At 41.1% G+C, this 16218-nt stretch overlaps 1 protein-coding gene and 1 pseudogene across 4 annotated transcripts in view; one reads left to right on the forward strand and one right to left on the reverse strand.

Annotated features, from left to right (window-relative positions):
* The first annotated feature begins 763 nt into the window (after positions 1-763).
* Positions 764-16218, forward strand: part of ST3GAL6 (ST3 beta-galactoside alpha-2,3-sialyltransferase 6) — a 60399-nt gene continuing 44944 nt past the window's right edge. For 2 of the 4 annotated variants that reach the window (XR_003908610.1, XM_029939182.1), the window contains exon 1: positions 764-2972. Coding sequence is in view for 3 of the 4 variants with exons in the window: in XM_029939182.1 (XP_029795042.1) it covers positions 2892-2972 (81 nt within the window). In the remaining variant the exon portion in view is untranslated. The remainder of the gene's footprint in view (positions 2973-16218) is intronic. The other 2 variants (XM_029939180.1, XM_029939181.1) reach the window with 2 other exon arrangements.
* On the reverse strand, positions 6658-8972 carry LOC115292484 (annotated as a pseudogene).

A 16218-nucleotide genomic window follows, 5' to 3' on the forward strand; every position in this document is an offset into this window, starting at 1 on the left:
GGTCCGCGCAGCCCCGCAGGCTGAGCGTCGCGGGGCGGGGGCGGGGGGGCCCACACAGAGCCGACAGCCCCTGCACGCGCCCCGCGGACCCCCGAGCGCCGCGTGCTCTTGCCCCGCCCCGGGTTTAGCGGGTGGGGGACACCGGCCCAGTAGTGGAGCCGCGGTAGCGCTTGCACCCCGGGCGGGAGGAGGGGCTGCCGCGAGTCTAGGGGACCGGCTTTGGGACCCTCTTTCCTGTAATCTCAGGAGAGCCTGGGCACCCGCGTGTGACCAGGGTGGGGGCTCTTGGCTTACTGTTTTCTTTGTTTTGTTTTGCTTCGTTTTTTCTTTTTTCTTTTGTAAAAGGGTTTGTACTCAAACAGGGACAAGAGGTGCGGAAGGTTCTCGTCTTTTAGAAAAATTTCCAAGAAACCCTCCTTCCCGCCACGGTAGAACTAGACCTAACAAAACAAGCACCGAGGCAGTTTGGGGGAAAGAGCGGCGGTGAGAAAATTGCAGGGTTTGGGCTGCCGTTAGTTTTCAAGATAAAAAAAGAAGAGCTCTGTCATTTTGAGGCCGCTTGCTCTAGAGTTCCCTGGAGAGCTCAGTCTCTTTCTTGTGTGCTGTTATTTTGGCTTAAAAGAACATCTAGAAACGATTTCCAGAAACTAAAAGCAAACCCCAAACACCTTACAGGATTTTAAGAAGAAGGGGCGGGGAGGGAGGGCGGTGGGGGGAGGGTGCTTGCTGTTAAAAGGTAGTATTTAAAAACTTCATGTGGGAGTGGGGATTGGAATGACATCGTGGATGCCATCAGAAACCACATTAACCGCAGATTCTAAACTCGAAAAAGTCACATGCATCTGAGTACTAGGATTAGGTGGAGAGTGAAGCAAACTCTGCAGGACAGGCAAAAAGCTCCTTTTCCTCTTTGGCTCCTTTCCCCATTTTCACATGGATGTTCAGAATGGGTATTTGACTTTCTGGCCTTCAGACTTTGTCTCCCAGCCGCAAATGATGACCCTTTTAATTTACGCAGAGGTGTTAAGTATTTGTGAAGATCTGGTTGGCTGCCACGTTATCTTCCTTTTGAAAGCATGCCGATTTGACAATTGTAAATTGGTTTGCATTGCTTCCTTTTCTACATCTCACCCAGAACTGCTTTTTCACACCCAAATCTTCGAAAGAGACGCTTAGGTTGTTTGTAGCCTCTTGTGTCTGAATAAGGACAGTTGCCTCAGAGACACTTCAGCTAATGGCGACCTTGGTTTATAAGAAAAGAACTTTTTCAGAAACTGATTGTATTGCCCTGATCTGGCTTCATGAGCATCCTTAATTGTTCCTGTGGAGTGGGAGAGATCTTCATTTCTTGCTCAATGGGGCTTCCTTGAAGCAGTATTTTTACCATAGTCCCTCAATGTCACGGTCCCAGAGTGTACATCTCCGGATAATGGAGGAATGAAATGAGACCATGTTGCAATAAATGTGTTAGAAGTATTCAATTTGTTCTTATGCCCCAGATCAATAAAAAAATCTTTGAGGCCCAGAAAGGAATGGACAGTATTGGCAGAATACCATTGAAAGATATACTGTTTAAAAAAACAAAAACAAACAAACCCCCAAAACTTAAATCTGTCTTTTATGAAAATTATAATCCTTAAGTTGTCCAGAGTGAAGTGACAACTGCTTTTTTCTGTTGGAGATATTTCTGTGTTCCACATCGTGTGGAATAGTATTGGAGAGAGGTGAAATAATGGCGGGTGTCCCATATTTCTCTGATACACGTCCTTTGCTACCCATGCAGATTCCCACGTGGCTTCCGTGGGAATGATGATTCCATCCAGACTTGGGGACCAGATATCTGTTTGATACGCCTTCTAGGTAATGCTTATCTAGGAGGTGAAGACAGCACAAAACTCATGTGGCACCCACTTCGATCCCCAGGTGTTCACATATGTTCTTTTATTACATCTTCCCACCAACTGTATGAGACAGGAATATTTAGCCCCCATTTTTATAGTTAAAATAAAAACTAAGATTGCCTTAGCTTAAGGGATTTAGAATGAATCACATGGAGGTCTGCTTACGCTCTGCCTTCCACCATCCCAGGAAGCCTCCATAGCATACATTCCTCACAAACTCTTCCATTTTTTATACATATGGTTCACCTTTGCCTCTCACGCTCAAGTTATGTATCATATCCCCTGATCTGAATATAGTTTCTTAATTATCCCTCAGGCTGGACTTCTTGAACAGGTGGTCTGCATACTTTATTTGCCTTTTCTTCTGAGAGCTTCAAACCTTCATCAATTGGGTATCTTCTATCTTCTCTGCGTCTTTGATGGGCCACTTTGGTGTGCTGTGTCTGGCCAAATTCAGGAGGATGTGTTATCTCTAATGGATTGTGTTTCAAAAATTCTTTTCATTCTGAATATATTTTCACTGAGGTTCCTACTCAACCTTCTTGCCTGAAAGAAGTCTTCCCAGGGCTACATCCCCACGTTCACTGTTGAAATTAACCTCTCCTGTTTGTTGTAACTACAATGGATACCAGAACACATCAGAATTTCCAGGTGAACCCTTTAAGGGCTAAAAAATATATATATTTCTTATCATACTCTGTTAATTATACTTCAATAAAGATGTATTTGAAGTATGCTTGATGTATGGCGCACATGGATGCATTGGATACTACAGCGCATCAGGAAGAAACTATTTCTGGCTCTATATCAGGATGTCAGAAGTATAGCAACCTTATGTTTTTGTGGGAAAGGAGTCAATAAACAAGGTACAAATAAATGAAAAAAAAATCTTTCAGATACAAGCCAATGGCTTTAGGGTGTGCTAGAGAGGGAGCTTCTCTAGAGCAAGCAGGCCTTCTCTGAGGAAGTGGTTTTTGAACTGAGATGTGAATGATGAGAAGCAGCCATCAAGTGAAGAGCAGAAGGAAAAGCATTCTAGGAGGATGGAACAGCCATTTCAAAGGCCCTGAGGTATGAATTAATTTGGGGGTGTTTGGAGAACTTGCAGAAGCAGAGGAGTAAAAAAGGGGAGTTTGGGGGGATGCAGTCAGTGAAGTGGGAGGCAGTTTATGTGAAGACTTCACGTCTTGGAAAGGAACCTGAATTGTGTTTTAATTAGAATGGGATGCCACCAGAGATTTTTAATTAGAGATTTAGTCAGTCTTTACCCAGTGGGGACGGGCTTTCCTGTTTGTGTCTCTTTCTTCTTCTCCCTCACTCCTACACACACACACACACACACACACACACACAGACTTGCACAGACACAGTCACCCTCAGTCAGCTTTACTTCCCTCTCTTAACTGGCCATCACTGACTTCTCCTTCCTTGCCCCCGGCCAGGGCACAGGCATCCACCCAGAGAAGCAGGGCTCAGAGGACCCCAGACCCTGTTCCTCTTACCCTCTGAAGTAAATCCATACACTCGCTTAGTTTCACCTTTATGCATAAGAATGTCCTTCACTAATTTCTCAACTTCTGCAGACTGAACCTCTAATTATCTCTAAGAAGTCCCTGGGTTGGCTGGTCATGTCTGAAACTAGATACTGAAAATTAACTTAATGAAGCAAATCAATCACCTTTGATAACTTATGTAAGACAATGGTTGTCACAAGAGATGAAAATGTAAGTAATCCCCAAACCCTTGCCTCTTCCTGAATATCGGCTCCTTCTCTCCCAGACTGACCTCTACACAATCTGTTATGGGAGGTTTATGTTCTTTTTAGAGTACCCTTTCAGTGGAAATGTGCAGGACTCTTATAATATTTGTCATGAGAATGTATGGACATGTGAGAGATTTCATTTCTGTTGGTCTCTGTAGATGATCTCAGAATAGTACTTAAATCATGAAGGTTTATGTCTAAGTTGACATCTCCTAGTTGTGTTGGTTTATAGGAAATGAACAGAAGATCCCAGAATTTTATTGATTATGCCTTGAGTCTAGGATAGTTCTCATTACCAGTGTGCTACCCTCTAGGGAAGCTTGGTATGCACACTCCGTAGAGAGAAATTTGTTTTTGAAATTCTTTAGCTAGATCTTCTGTTTATTTATTAACTCACATACTTAATGTCACTAATATACATAACTTGAACAACTCACTTTTAGCTTTTTGTGTCTTTATTTTTCTGGTTGATGACATAAAATCTGGAATACCCTTCTGTTTGAGAGGGGAGTGATTACATCTTGTCTTTCTCACCCCTGTGCCCTCTGTACCTGGTGCAGTGTCCAGAACGTAACAGATAGAACAAACATTTGCCAAAATGACTCAATCAGTGTCCATGGATTAACCCACAATGTTAACGTATTAGCTCAGTTGTAACATCTTTATAACGATTAGGATTCATTTTTGTAACTATTAAGATGACCAACTTGTTATCTCAAAAACCTTAACCCAACAGAGAAAACAGGTGAAAGATTAATTCATCGCTGTGGATTTGCATATATTAATTAAAACTCTTTTGGCTTTGAAAAGATTTTTTCTCTTTGAAAATATTTTACTGTACTTATGTTGACAAGAAAGAGACCAGTATGTAAATGTCATCAGATGGATATTTTCAAATTTGTTTCATGTATAGTAAACTTTCTTCTATTTTTTTTTTGGAGTAGGCTCTAGGCCAAACATGGAGCTTGACCTCATGACTCTGAGAGCAAGAGTCCGGTGTTCAACCAACCGAGCCAGTCAGGCGCCCCAGGAAGCCTTCAGTACAGTTTCATAATTCATAATTTATGACGATTTGAGTTGGGTTGGTCAGGTTTGTGCTCATACTACTGGGGAAATAAATGTATGTGCCAAAGATGTGAATAACAAAGTCATTTCCCTTTGTAATAGTACATTTTTATATCTGTGGTTTTAGGCATGTTAGTAGCAGAGAGATGCATTCGTTGCTCAAGTTCCAACACTTATGATCTGTCTTAGATTCCTATTAGCTATCATTTAACCTTGCATGAGACACAGATAAATGCCCTGGGGGATAAAAAGTTCTCCTTGTTGGGGTTGCCAGAGCCAGGAGGAATGGGAACAAGAGCCTGGTTGGCAAGAACTGAGAGATGGGGTGCAAGAGAGGGGCCGACTGGAGGGCTCCTGCTGAGATGCACAGTGACAGTTTCTCACAAAGAATAATGTCTTCAGAGATCATCCTCTTGGTTAGTAGAGATATTGTGTATTCATATTTGAAAAATTCTAAATATTTAGGGGTACCTGGGTGGTTCAGTCTGTTGGGTATCTGACTCTTGATTTTGGCTCAGGTTAAGATCTCATGGTTTGTGGGGCGCCTGGGTGGCTCAGTTGGTTAAGCATCCAACTTCAGCTCAGGTCATGGTCTCACGGTTCGTGGGTTTGAGCCATGCATCGGGCTCTGTGCTGCCAGCTCAGAGCCTGGAGTCTGTCGTCGGATTCTGTGTCTCCCTCTCTCTCTGATCCTCCCCTACTCACACTGTCAGTCTCTCTCTCTCTCTCTCTCTCAAAAATAAAATAAAAACATTAAAAAAAAAAAGTTCTCACGGTTTGTGAGGTCAAGCCCTGCGTCAGACTCTGCACTGACACCATGGAGTCTGTTTGGGATATCCTCTCTCTCACTCTCTCACTCTCTCCCCCTTCTCCCTTTGCCCCTCTCCCCCATTTGTGCTTTCTCTCTCTTGAAATAAATAAAACATTTAAAAGGAGGATAAATAATAAAAACAAAAATTCTAAATATTTAGAGATTCTGCCTTTTAGATATTTTTTTCTGTTCCACAAACACATGATGCTATATACATACAGCCTTCCTGTTTTTGAGCTGTTTCTAAGGAGACCTTTTCCTCAACCCCATCAGATTTTAGCCCCCAGAGAGGTTATCGGCCCTTTGTTTCTGACAGTTGGTAGAATTTTCTTCTTAGGAAATATTCTATTGCAAATATTTAGACTGTGGTGCCATTTTTATTAAAAAAAATTTTTTTAAAGATAAACTAGGGGCACCTGGGTGGCTCAGTCGGTGCAGTGTCAGTCAGTCTCTTGGTTTTGGTTCAGGTCATGATCTCACAGTTCGTGAGTTCGAGCCCCACACCAGGCTCTATGCTGGTCGTGCAGAGCCTGCTTGAGATTCTCTGTCTCTCCCCCACGCTTTCGTGAGCACTCACGTGCTCTCTCTCAACAATAAAAGCATTTAAAAATAGTAAAATAAAAATTAATAGATACTATACAAATATCTGAAACAAAATGAAATGCTTTTATTAAAATCTTGTTCGACCCTTTAGTATATGAGTCCTTGATGGAATAAGGGGTGGGAGAGGCAAAGATAAGGGGACGTGTACACTTTCTACGTTTAACATGGAGCCAAGGAATAAAAACGTAGAGATTTTTAAAAATTCCCTGACATTTTTGTGGATAATTTATAGCTGCACTTAAACCTAGTTGAAAATGGGTTATCCAGTTGCCTTTAGACAATAGCAAGGATATGATAATCTAGGCATTCAGCTAGGGTTTAAAAGGATACTCAGTTGCTTTTTAGCAGCAGTAATCAAATGAATTTATAACTTTATTTAATTGACACACTCTGAAAGTTAAAAGAACTTTCTGTTGTAAATATCAATAATCTTTGTGAGATACAGGACACTTCTTTCAAATTACTTTTGATATTTGGAGCCAATATTTTAGATAAGTATCAAAGTAATTTAGCAATTATTCTTGTTTGATTCCAGCTATGCTGCAAATAAATTCAGAATAATTGGGTAGTTTGGTAAGCAGGACATTAAGAGAGAGCTTTGCTTTCTGATCACGGAGTGCCTGGATAGCATATCCTTTTTTGGAGGACAAATCTAGGCTACAAATTAAAAACCATGTTTTTGGGGTACCTGGGGAGCACAGTACATTAAGTTTCCAACTCTTGATTTCAGCTCAGGTCTTGATGTCACAGTTCGTGAGACTGAGCCCCACATCTTGCTCTGTGCTGATATTCCAGAGTCTCCTTGGGATTCTCTCTCTCGCTCTCTCTCTCTCTCTACCCTTCCCCAGCTTTCTCTCTCTCTCTGTCTCTCACACTCTCTCTCTCTCTCCTTCCCTTTCTCCCTCCCTCTCTCTCAAAGAAAAAATATTTAAAAATGTTTTTACAGACTTGGTAGGGGTCTTCTGCTTTAACCATAAAATGGTATAATTATGTCCTTTTTAAAAATTGAGAATGACAAATTTATTATCATGAAGGAAAACAAGTGTAGCCAGCCATCTTAAAGAATTCCCTAACCACTGCTTCTCAATGTAGAAAGACTAAAACTACATATTTTTTCATACAACAAATCCCATGCCTGTCCCCTAAAATTCCCCTAGTTTCGCTCATTAAAAAGGTATTAAAAAAACCTTAAAGAGCACTTTATAGCAGCATTCAGCTTTCTTATGAAATACTCAGTATCTTAAATATTATGTTCATTTCCCTTTTCTCTTTAATTTTATTTATTTATTTTGCAAGAGGGAGAGACAGAGAGAACGAGCAGGGGAGCGGCAGAGAGAGGAGAGAGAATCTCAAGCAGGCTTTGTACTGTCAGCACGGAACCTGATGTGGGGCTCGAACTCACAAATGGGTGTGCTCATGACCTGAGCCAAAACCATCAGTTGATGCTTAACTGACTGAGCCACCAGCGCCCCCTCTTTGTTTCCTTTAGTAAGCAACAAGGCTTGAATAGATACGTGTCGATGAGGTCTTCCCCAAAACGGCCTTTACAGATAATCCCCCAATGTATTTTCTGTCTCTTCAAAGTGTAGGAGATCTGAGAAAGAAAAATTTGGTGTTCTGTTAGAGCCAGAGGCCATTTCTGTATCTGAGTCATCATCCGACTGGTTACTAGAAGGAGGGGCTGAGTGGGGGAGGTACTTGAGGTGCTTGTGAGCGTCAGAATTGTGACATTTAAATTCCTTCTGTAGTTTACTGATCTGGTTGCTTTTCATCCTGTTGCCAGATAGAGTTTTCACTTTCTTTGGTTTCAGTGTATCTTCAGACCCGTCCTGCCCTTGCATCTATCCCATGGTTCCAGGTTCTTGTTTTGTTTTTTGTTTTGTTTGATGCTGCTGTCAGTTTCTTCCATCTTTTCACAAGCAGGACACAGGCGTTACAGAAGTCTCCTGAAGGAGCCTCATGCAACCCAAAGTAGCTCTGGAAGTCCTTTTCAGAGCATTGACTGCCAGCGAATCGAGAACCGGAGGACTTAGCTCTGCAAATACAGCAGCCCTCTACACTTTAGTACATCTTTGCTTGTAAAAACCAAACAACTTTTCTGCTGGGCAAAAGTTCTCCAAAAGCAGCTGTTAAATGGACAATAATGTTTCAGAAAGGAGGAATGCACCCCAAGCCAACCCTGCCCCCCGGAAGTTGCTCCTTCCTCCTCCTCCTAAACTGACTTGTTTAGAAAGCCATAAAATGAGGGGCACTTGGGTGGCTCAGTCGGTTAAGAGTCCAAGTGACTTTGGCTCAGGTCGTGATCTCACCGTTCTGGAGCTTGAGCCCTGAGTTGGGCTCTGTGCTGACATCTCTGAACCTGGAGCCTGCTTCAGATTCTGCATCTCCCCCTCTCTCTGCCCCTCCCCTGCTCATACTCTGTCTCTCTGTAAAAAATAAACATTAAAAAAATTTAGAAAGCCATAATATGATATAATCATATTCTTATACAAAATCTCCTACCTGAGCTCTCTACCTATGACCACCAATATTCCTGCCTGTGTATCTTTTATAAGAACATTCTTTAAGCCTGGTTTTCATTACAGAAATTTTTTTCTGCTCAAAAATCCAGCGAGTTTCTCTAACTGGCCTTTGAAGTTTTCTGTCATCTCATGTTGCTACCTTTCTTTTTACTTTCCCATTTGAACCTGTGGTTACTGGAAGCTTCCAGTGCTTTAGCTCCAGATGTTCTGTTGATATTTAATGCTTTTCTCCTTTCGCTCCACACTGCCCATTCCAAGCCAGATGGTAACCTGCGTTTATTTTCTACCGTTGCAGCTTTTAACGACATAACTGCATATATTGCCTAAGGCTCTGATCATCACTTTTCTTATCTATAAACTTGACATAATGTCCACACCACAGTTATTGCAATAAAAGAAAACACGTATAAATAGTTCAGCATAAGTTCTGCCAAATATCATTTAATCTGCATTACTTTCCATTATTATTGTTATAACTATTTTGATAGCTTTTATTATAATTCTATTCTTTCTCAAATAGTTACAAATTAACTTTCTCCAGAAAGTCTTTCTGGTTGTCCTCATTGAGCTCCAATTTTCCCTCCAGTCTGTTTCATTTTAGCACCTGCCTTCACTTTGGACTTTATTAATCTACTCATGTTGTTGTATTTCTTTATTCTTTAGTGAACAGGAACAAATGTTTGGGTACCTAGGATGTGTCAGGTGCCATGCTATTTATTCTATAGGGACCCAAGGGCACATGAAGGGATGCAGTATATATATATGTGTGTGTGTGTGTGTGTGTGTGTGTGTGTGTGCGCGCCTGCGCATGTGCGCACATGCATGCGTATGAGTTTTGGGTAGAGCTGTGGGTGAAAATCTGTTGGTTGAATAGCACTAGGAGTCTTTCACAATAAACTAGGGTTAAGAGGTAAAAATTACTCTGTTCAGATGTGCACTAAAAATCTTAACATCTTTTAGCTTGAAATTTTTTTAATGGTTTAAAATGTATGATAGTTATAGTTATCTTTATTCTGCAGACAGCTTTATGTATGCTTGCTTTCTTAGATTCTCCTCTATCCTCATCCAAATGGAGGGGGAAGGTGGAAAGTGAAGTCCTCCTTGAAGGAGAACACCAATAGATGATTCCAAGTTATGCTGGAGAGGGGAAGGTTGGAAGGTGACGAGAATATTCCAGAAAGCACAAACAGAATGGTCAAAGGTGCTGAGGCATAAAACAGTGTTGAGAATGACTAAGAACTATGCAAAGTTTAGTGCTCTTCACCCATAATTTTCAAAATCAAGCATTTTGGGAGCTGTCAGAGGAGAGAATGCAGGAGTCAGCTCAGTCAGACTCAGAGGCCTATGGCTTATGACGTTTACATCTCCCCATGAGGTTATGCCCTTGGGGGTGTAGCTCTATCTGGACAATGTATAACAGGCCAATTCTTCACATTGCTTCTAACTTTAGACTTGGATTTTACATGTGGCATAGAATACATCTCTTCCATTTGCTGCTTTCATGAGAAAATGATGAAGACATTATTATTGGTAATGTATAATTGATGTTGGCGCTCTCATTTTTAATAGACCAACTATTTAAAACACAGAACTATTAAATATCTTTCAAGACTGCTGAAGCATGGGAGTGTAATTGAAATTTGAGAATAGGGATGGGTTTCAGTGGGACAGAGATGTCCTGGGAGAAGAGTCACTACACATCCATAGCCTTGAAATGTTCATTCAGTACCTCCTTCATACATTTTACACAACAGAAGGCCAGGTGCTTCTATTCTTAGCTTCATTTTCTATAATTGCATGCTCGATTATTTATATGTAAAATTTTGATCAATGCTTTCTTTATATTTCTTTGTTTGCATTGCAGTTAAGTTTTGTCTTTGCTTTCCTTTCTTAGGAATCATCCAGTTTTTAATATATCAGTGTTATTCAGAATTTATACAATATCTAATGTTCACTGTCTGAATTATATTTAATACTAGAAAATCTTTGTTTTTACTCCAAAAATATGTTTTCTGCTGAGTCTGTGTGGTGTCCAGTATTTTAACTCAGTCCTTTGATTTCTCTTGCTTGGAGATTAAGCAACAGGACCCAGAACACTCTAACCACAAGTGTTTAAAATTCCCAGAGAGGAATTAGATGTGAAAGAAAAAAAACACTGGAACTTACTTGAACTATAACTAGCCTGAAAATGGAATGTGTGGGAGAGGTCTGCAAGGAGGGTAGGAAAACAGAGGGCAAAGCAGAAAGTATCCTTACGTGGTTTCAGCACTGTGGAGGGGAGGGTGGATCCTTATTACTTATAGTGGGTCCCTGCTTATCAAACAGCTTTTTAATTATCATCCCTGGATTTGCCTATGGAAGTTGCCAATCTGCCAGTTTGAATATATGTATTCATTGGCCTTCACATTTTTCCTCATTATAAGTCAATTACCTTAGCATTTCTGGTTACACACCAGCTCCTAAGAGTTAAACAGCTCAGGCAAACTGGCCACTCGAGTGTCTGAGCAGTAGCCGTGAGTGGCTAACTCTGGGTTGTGGCTTCTCCTGGACAGGGCCCCTCTCTGACGTTGTACTTAGGTTGTTAAACCTCTATTTTTTGGACAGCTCCAACTTCTCTGGTGTGTTGTTTTTTCTTAATTAAATTTTTTTTTAATGTTTATTTATTTTTGAGACAGAGACTGAACATGAACAGGGGAGAGACAGAGAGAGAGAGGGAGACACAGAATCTGCAGCCGACTCTAGGTTCTGAGCTGTGAGGGTGGATGCCTAACTGACTGAGCCACCCAGGCTCCCCTCTCTGATGTATTTTTAAAGTTTTCATGGAGGGGAGGCTGGGTGGCTCAGTCAGTTAAGCCTCAACTCTTGATTTCAGCTCAGGTCATGATCTCACAGTTTGTGAGTTCGAGCCCTGTATCAGGCTCCCCGCATTGACAGCACCAGAGCCTGGTTGGGATTCTCTGTTTCCTGTCTCTCTGCCCCACTCCTGCTCATGCTTGCATACTCACTCTCTCTCATAAATAAATAAATAAATAAATAAATAAATAAATAAATAAATAAACAAACATTTAAAAAAGTAAAGCTTTCATGGAAATATATTAGACATACAGAGGAGTACAAAGCTGTGTATGTGTAGTTTGCTACATTTCTTCCCAGTGAACACACCTGTGTGACCTGTCTCAAGATGAAGAGTTAGAACATGGCTTCCTCTCCAGGAATGCACAAGTGACACCCATCCTGTCACCGTTTCCCTCCTTAGATGGAACCACTATTCTGACTTTTATCACCATAGGGTAATTTTTTTTTTTTGTTTCTCTTCAACTTGAATTAACATCAGGTATTCTAAGAGGCTCTAGAGCATTTAGTCCTTTGGCTGAGGGTGAGGCCTGGGCATTTCAAGAAGAATGTGACAGGTTGAATTGTGTCCCTCAAAAAAGACAAGTTGAAGTCCTCCTATCCCAGTACCCCAGGTTGTGACCTTATTTGGAAATAGGGTCATTTCAGATGCAATTAGTTAAGATGAAGTCATGCTGGGGTGGGGTGAGCTACTAGTCCCGCATGACCGCGGTCCTTAGAAGAAGCATCTGTGCGGTCAGAGACGGGGCTAACGCCATGTGAAGGCGGTGGATGGGGGCGATGCATGTACAAGCCAAGGAACGCCAAGGAGTGCGCGCAGTCCTTCGGAAGCTAGAAAGAAGCAAGGAAGGATTCTTCCCTCGAGCTTTCAGAGGGAGCATGGCCCTACACCTTGATTTTTGGGCTTCTAGCATCCACAACTATGAGACAATGAACTTCTGTTGTTGGAAGCCACCCCGTCGGTGGAACTTTGTTCTTGCAGCCTGGGAAACGAATACATAGGGTCTGTGGTGGGCCTGGTGGCCTGACCCCTCCTCTCTGCATCCTCCCAGGGTGCACCTGGCCATTGCCCTGGCTACACCCTGTCCAAGCTGCTCCGTCTGGCTCCCAGAGTGCTCTGTCTCGCTCCTCTGTCTGTAATGTGATGTGCCCCATAGGAAGACAGAGGTTGCATTACTGTTATGGCTTTTTCTTGATTTCTTTGCTAGTGTTTTCAGACTAAGCTAGTTTGGTTTCCTGACATGCCCAGACAAAAGCCTTGCACATCAGCCTTTTGGGTCTCTGCTGAGAGGTCCTTACCCACCACCAGCGCACAGACTGGGGCCACAGCCTCCATCTGGTTTCTCCGTTTCCTCTGATCCAAATCATCTTTGATAGGAAAAAAAATCAAACTTTATTCTTTAAATGCCATACTCTATTTTAGTTGGCATGCTGGAAAGAAAGGTTTCATTTTACTGTACGGAGGCATATCAAAGACCAGTTCTCATCTGAGAAAATAAAAAAGGCCTCAGATCAAAAAGCAGCCCAACAATTAGGCTTTAGTAAGTAATCAGAAACTATGCAGAACATATTAGATAACAGAGTACTTTCTTTAGCAAAGGATTAGTTTTAGTCCGCCTTACAACTTAACTATTTTTTATTCTGGCCTAGGAGTTTCTGGTGTAGAAACCACAAGGATTGTACTGTTGTGAAGTCCCCTGGGTGACTCCACAGACGCAGGCCACTTCCTGTGCTCTGGGCTCTTTTGTGTCCTTGCTCCGGGACCTGGGGATTCACTGGTGGCTTTTGACTTAAATGCTCTTAGCACAGGCTCTGTCCCTTAATCTTATATGTCCATAGCATATGCCCCCTACTTTCTGTCCCGAAGCCATTACTTACTGCTACTAACTATGGGGAAGTCTTCAGGACATTTTTAAAAATCACAGACATGGGGAAAGTTTCAAAAGTTTAAGTGATCCTACTTTTGGTTTCTGGTCTATTTGCCTGGTCTTACTCTCATGCTAAGTCTCTTTCAACTGCTAGTTCCTGTTGTTTTTACTATATATTTCTATTATTTTGCCCTTTGCAGGGGAATGCAAAAAAAAAAAAAAAAAAAAACCACCTGTGGGTTTAGGCTAATCATGTATTCAGTATCATATGCATACCATGCAATAAAAATAATAAAATGTGTACTTTGAATCTGCAGTTAAGAGGTTAGAATGAGGCGGAAGGTTATGTTTGGTATGTTTATTTGTCTCTGTTTAAATGTGTGACTATATGGACCTGTTCTCTTGGTCCTCATGCTCTGAGATCTCATGCCGTGGGATATATGAGTTATAAACATCTGTGTCAGATGGATGGTCGGACAGATGGGTTAATGAATCATGAAACTGCACCATCTTGGTCAGTTATTTGATTGAATTACTGGTAGGATAAATTTCAGTTGGGTGCACGTTTGCCTCCTGAAGCCTGGAAAGATTTTCTGAAGCCCAGGAGGATTTCTTGGACTGTAGACTGAGATCTAGAAGTGAAATCTCCTTAGCTTGTCTGTGAAATGTGCTGAAACATTTGGCTAGTTGTGTGAAAACGGGGCCACACAGTCTGACTGCATTGTGACCTCAGTGTGATGGAGTTACTTCTTTCATTGGAAACCCAGATTTTTTTTTTCTATTTACTGACTTGGGGATCATGTGTACTTCTTTGGAAATCAGCTAGTAGACTGTTCTTCCCTTCCTCTCTGAAGAGAAATGTCCTTCTTCAAATTCTTTTTGGCATTTTCTGGACTAGGTTTTATAGTGTGAAAAATGCAGCCATTAGTAAATTTATCCATATTTTGAAACATCTGCCTTTTGAGGTTTTCTCAGAATTCTTCTTTATAGAAAATGATGCTAAAGGTGTAGGAATCCCATAGATGGGTCTTTACATATTTGTGAACTTGACCTCAGTTTACAGTTCAAAATAAAACTTGTTACAGTGTCCTTGAGCAAAAAGTTCCATTAATGTAAATAGGTCATTGTTTATAGGTCTAACCACTTCAAGATCATTTTATTGCTTTGCTTAATTGTCTATTTTATCAAACATTATCTCTGGCACAGAGTAGGCACTCGCCAATCTCTTGATTCTAAAGAAAAAATTGTTTATCTTTCTGTGTGGTTGTGCGTTGGATTATTTTCTGGCCAGAGCACAGAACAAAGAATTCCAGAGAAATGTTTGTTTTGTTTATCTATTTGCTCAAATGCTCTGAGTTTTCTGTCCAGTGCGGTGTGGCCAGGAGGAGAGAGTGGTTGTAACATACAGGCTGTTTTCTGCATCTACTTTGTCTTCAGTATGTTCTGTTTTCAACAGGATTAGCATAGATTCAACTTAACTAGAAATTTATTTTCTTATTTAAAGTACTATTAACTTTCCCCCTTTGAGAGAGTCCTAGCATTTTAATTCTTTAGTTATTTTACCTAACTTGAATTATCAAAGATTTGTGCTGTTAGAGAAAAGCCCATTTAAAAGGGAAGTTTCAGTCAAAGTATTTCTAGCAATCTGTAAGATTCACTGCCTCAGCAAACTATTTTATCTGGATTAAAAAAGAAAAAGAGGTTTGGCTCCAAAATAACATTTAGATAAGCAATTCTCTGAGAGCAACCTAAATGTCTGCTAGTAGGGAACTGATAACTTGGTGACGTATTTGGTTGATAGAATATTCTACAGAACTTAAAAAGAATGAACTGGACCTTTTTGCATCACGTCAATATGGATGGACCTCAAAAACTAACGTGTAGAGTGACAAATGCAAATTTCAGAATATTATATAATTGTTATGTAAACATTAAGCACTACTTAAAACAAGGTCACATCCTATATAACGTTTCTGAATGTGTGCGTGCGTGTGAGTAAAAAGTGGACCCACCTGCACATGCTTGAATATGAGGCAAGTTCCACGTTAAGCTGCTCCTGAGAAGCTCTCGTGGCTCTCAAGTCTAGATTAAGGACCCAGGCAGCAGACCCCCGAGACCTTCTAGCTTTGAGACCTGGGGCAAGGTGAGTTCTCTCAGCCTTTCTGTGTCCTTGTCTGCAGAGTTAGAGTAACACGCCCATGCCGGTGCTGTGTGCGCTCGCTGAGTTCCTGTGCGGGGCAGGCGCGCTGCCAAGATGTGCTGTTACTGTTTTCATCATTAGTCATATCAGCAGCCTCAAGTCTTCTGTGTAAAGTTTTCCTTCTCACCTCAGCATCTTTGCAAAGGCTGTTTCCTCTGCCCAGAATGTTCTTCCTATTCACCCTTTTTCATCTGGTTAACTCTTGAGTGGAGTTCTGAGAATTTCCCCAAATTCTTCAAAGTAGCTTCCTGTCTTTCCCTAGCTGAGTCAGTTTTTAGCCATACCAATATTGTAACTTAATAATTAGCTGTGAACTTCTTGCTAATACCTGCCCCTCTCCTGGATTTTAAACTGCTTTTTTCCCCCTTCACTACTTTATCTTTAGTGCCCAGAGCAACGTCTAGTATAGTATAGACATTGAGAAATTATTTGTTGATCACATCAACACTTACTGTAGAAGGTGGAAGCTTTCAGAGTTAATTTTATCAGGAAATAAATTGGACTCACTTTGCCAAAAGGATTAACCTACTAGTACTAGGAAGTAAATCTAGGATTATATGATTTCATAAAAAATTACATAAACAAATCACATGCATTGGTTTATTTGTAATAATATTATAAAGTACCCCAAAT

This window comes from Suricata suricatta, chromosome 5, assembly GCF_006229205.1.
Source record: "Suricata suricatta isolate VVHF042 chromosome 5, meerkat_22Aug2017_6uvM2_HiC, whole genome shotgun sequence".
In the NCBI taxonomy this organism is placed as follows: domain Eukaryota; kingdom Metazoa; phylum Chordata; class Mammalia; order Carnivora; family Herpestidae; genus Suricata; species Suricata suricatta.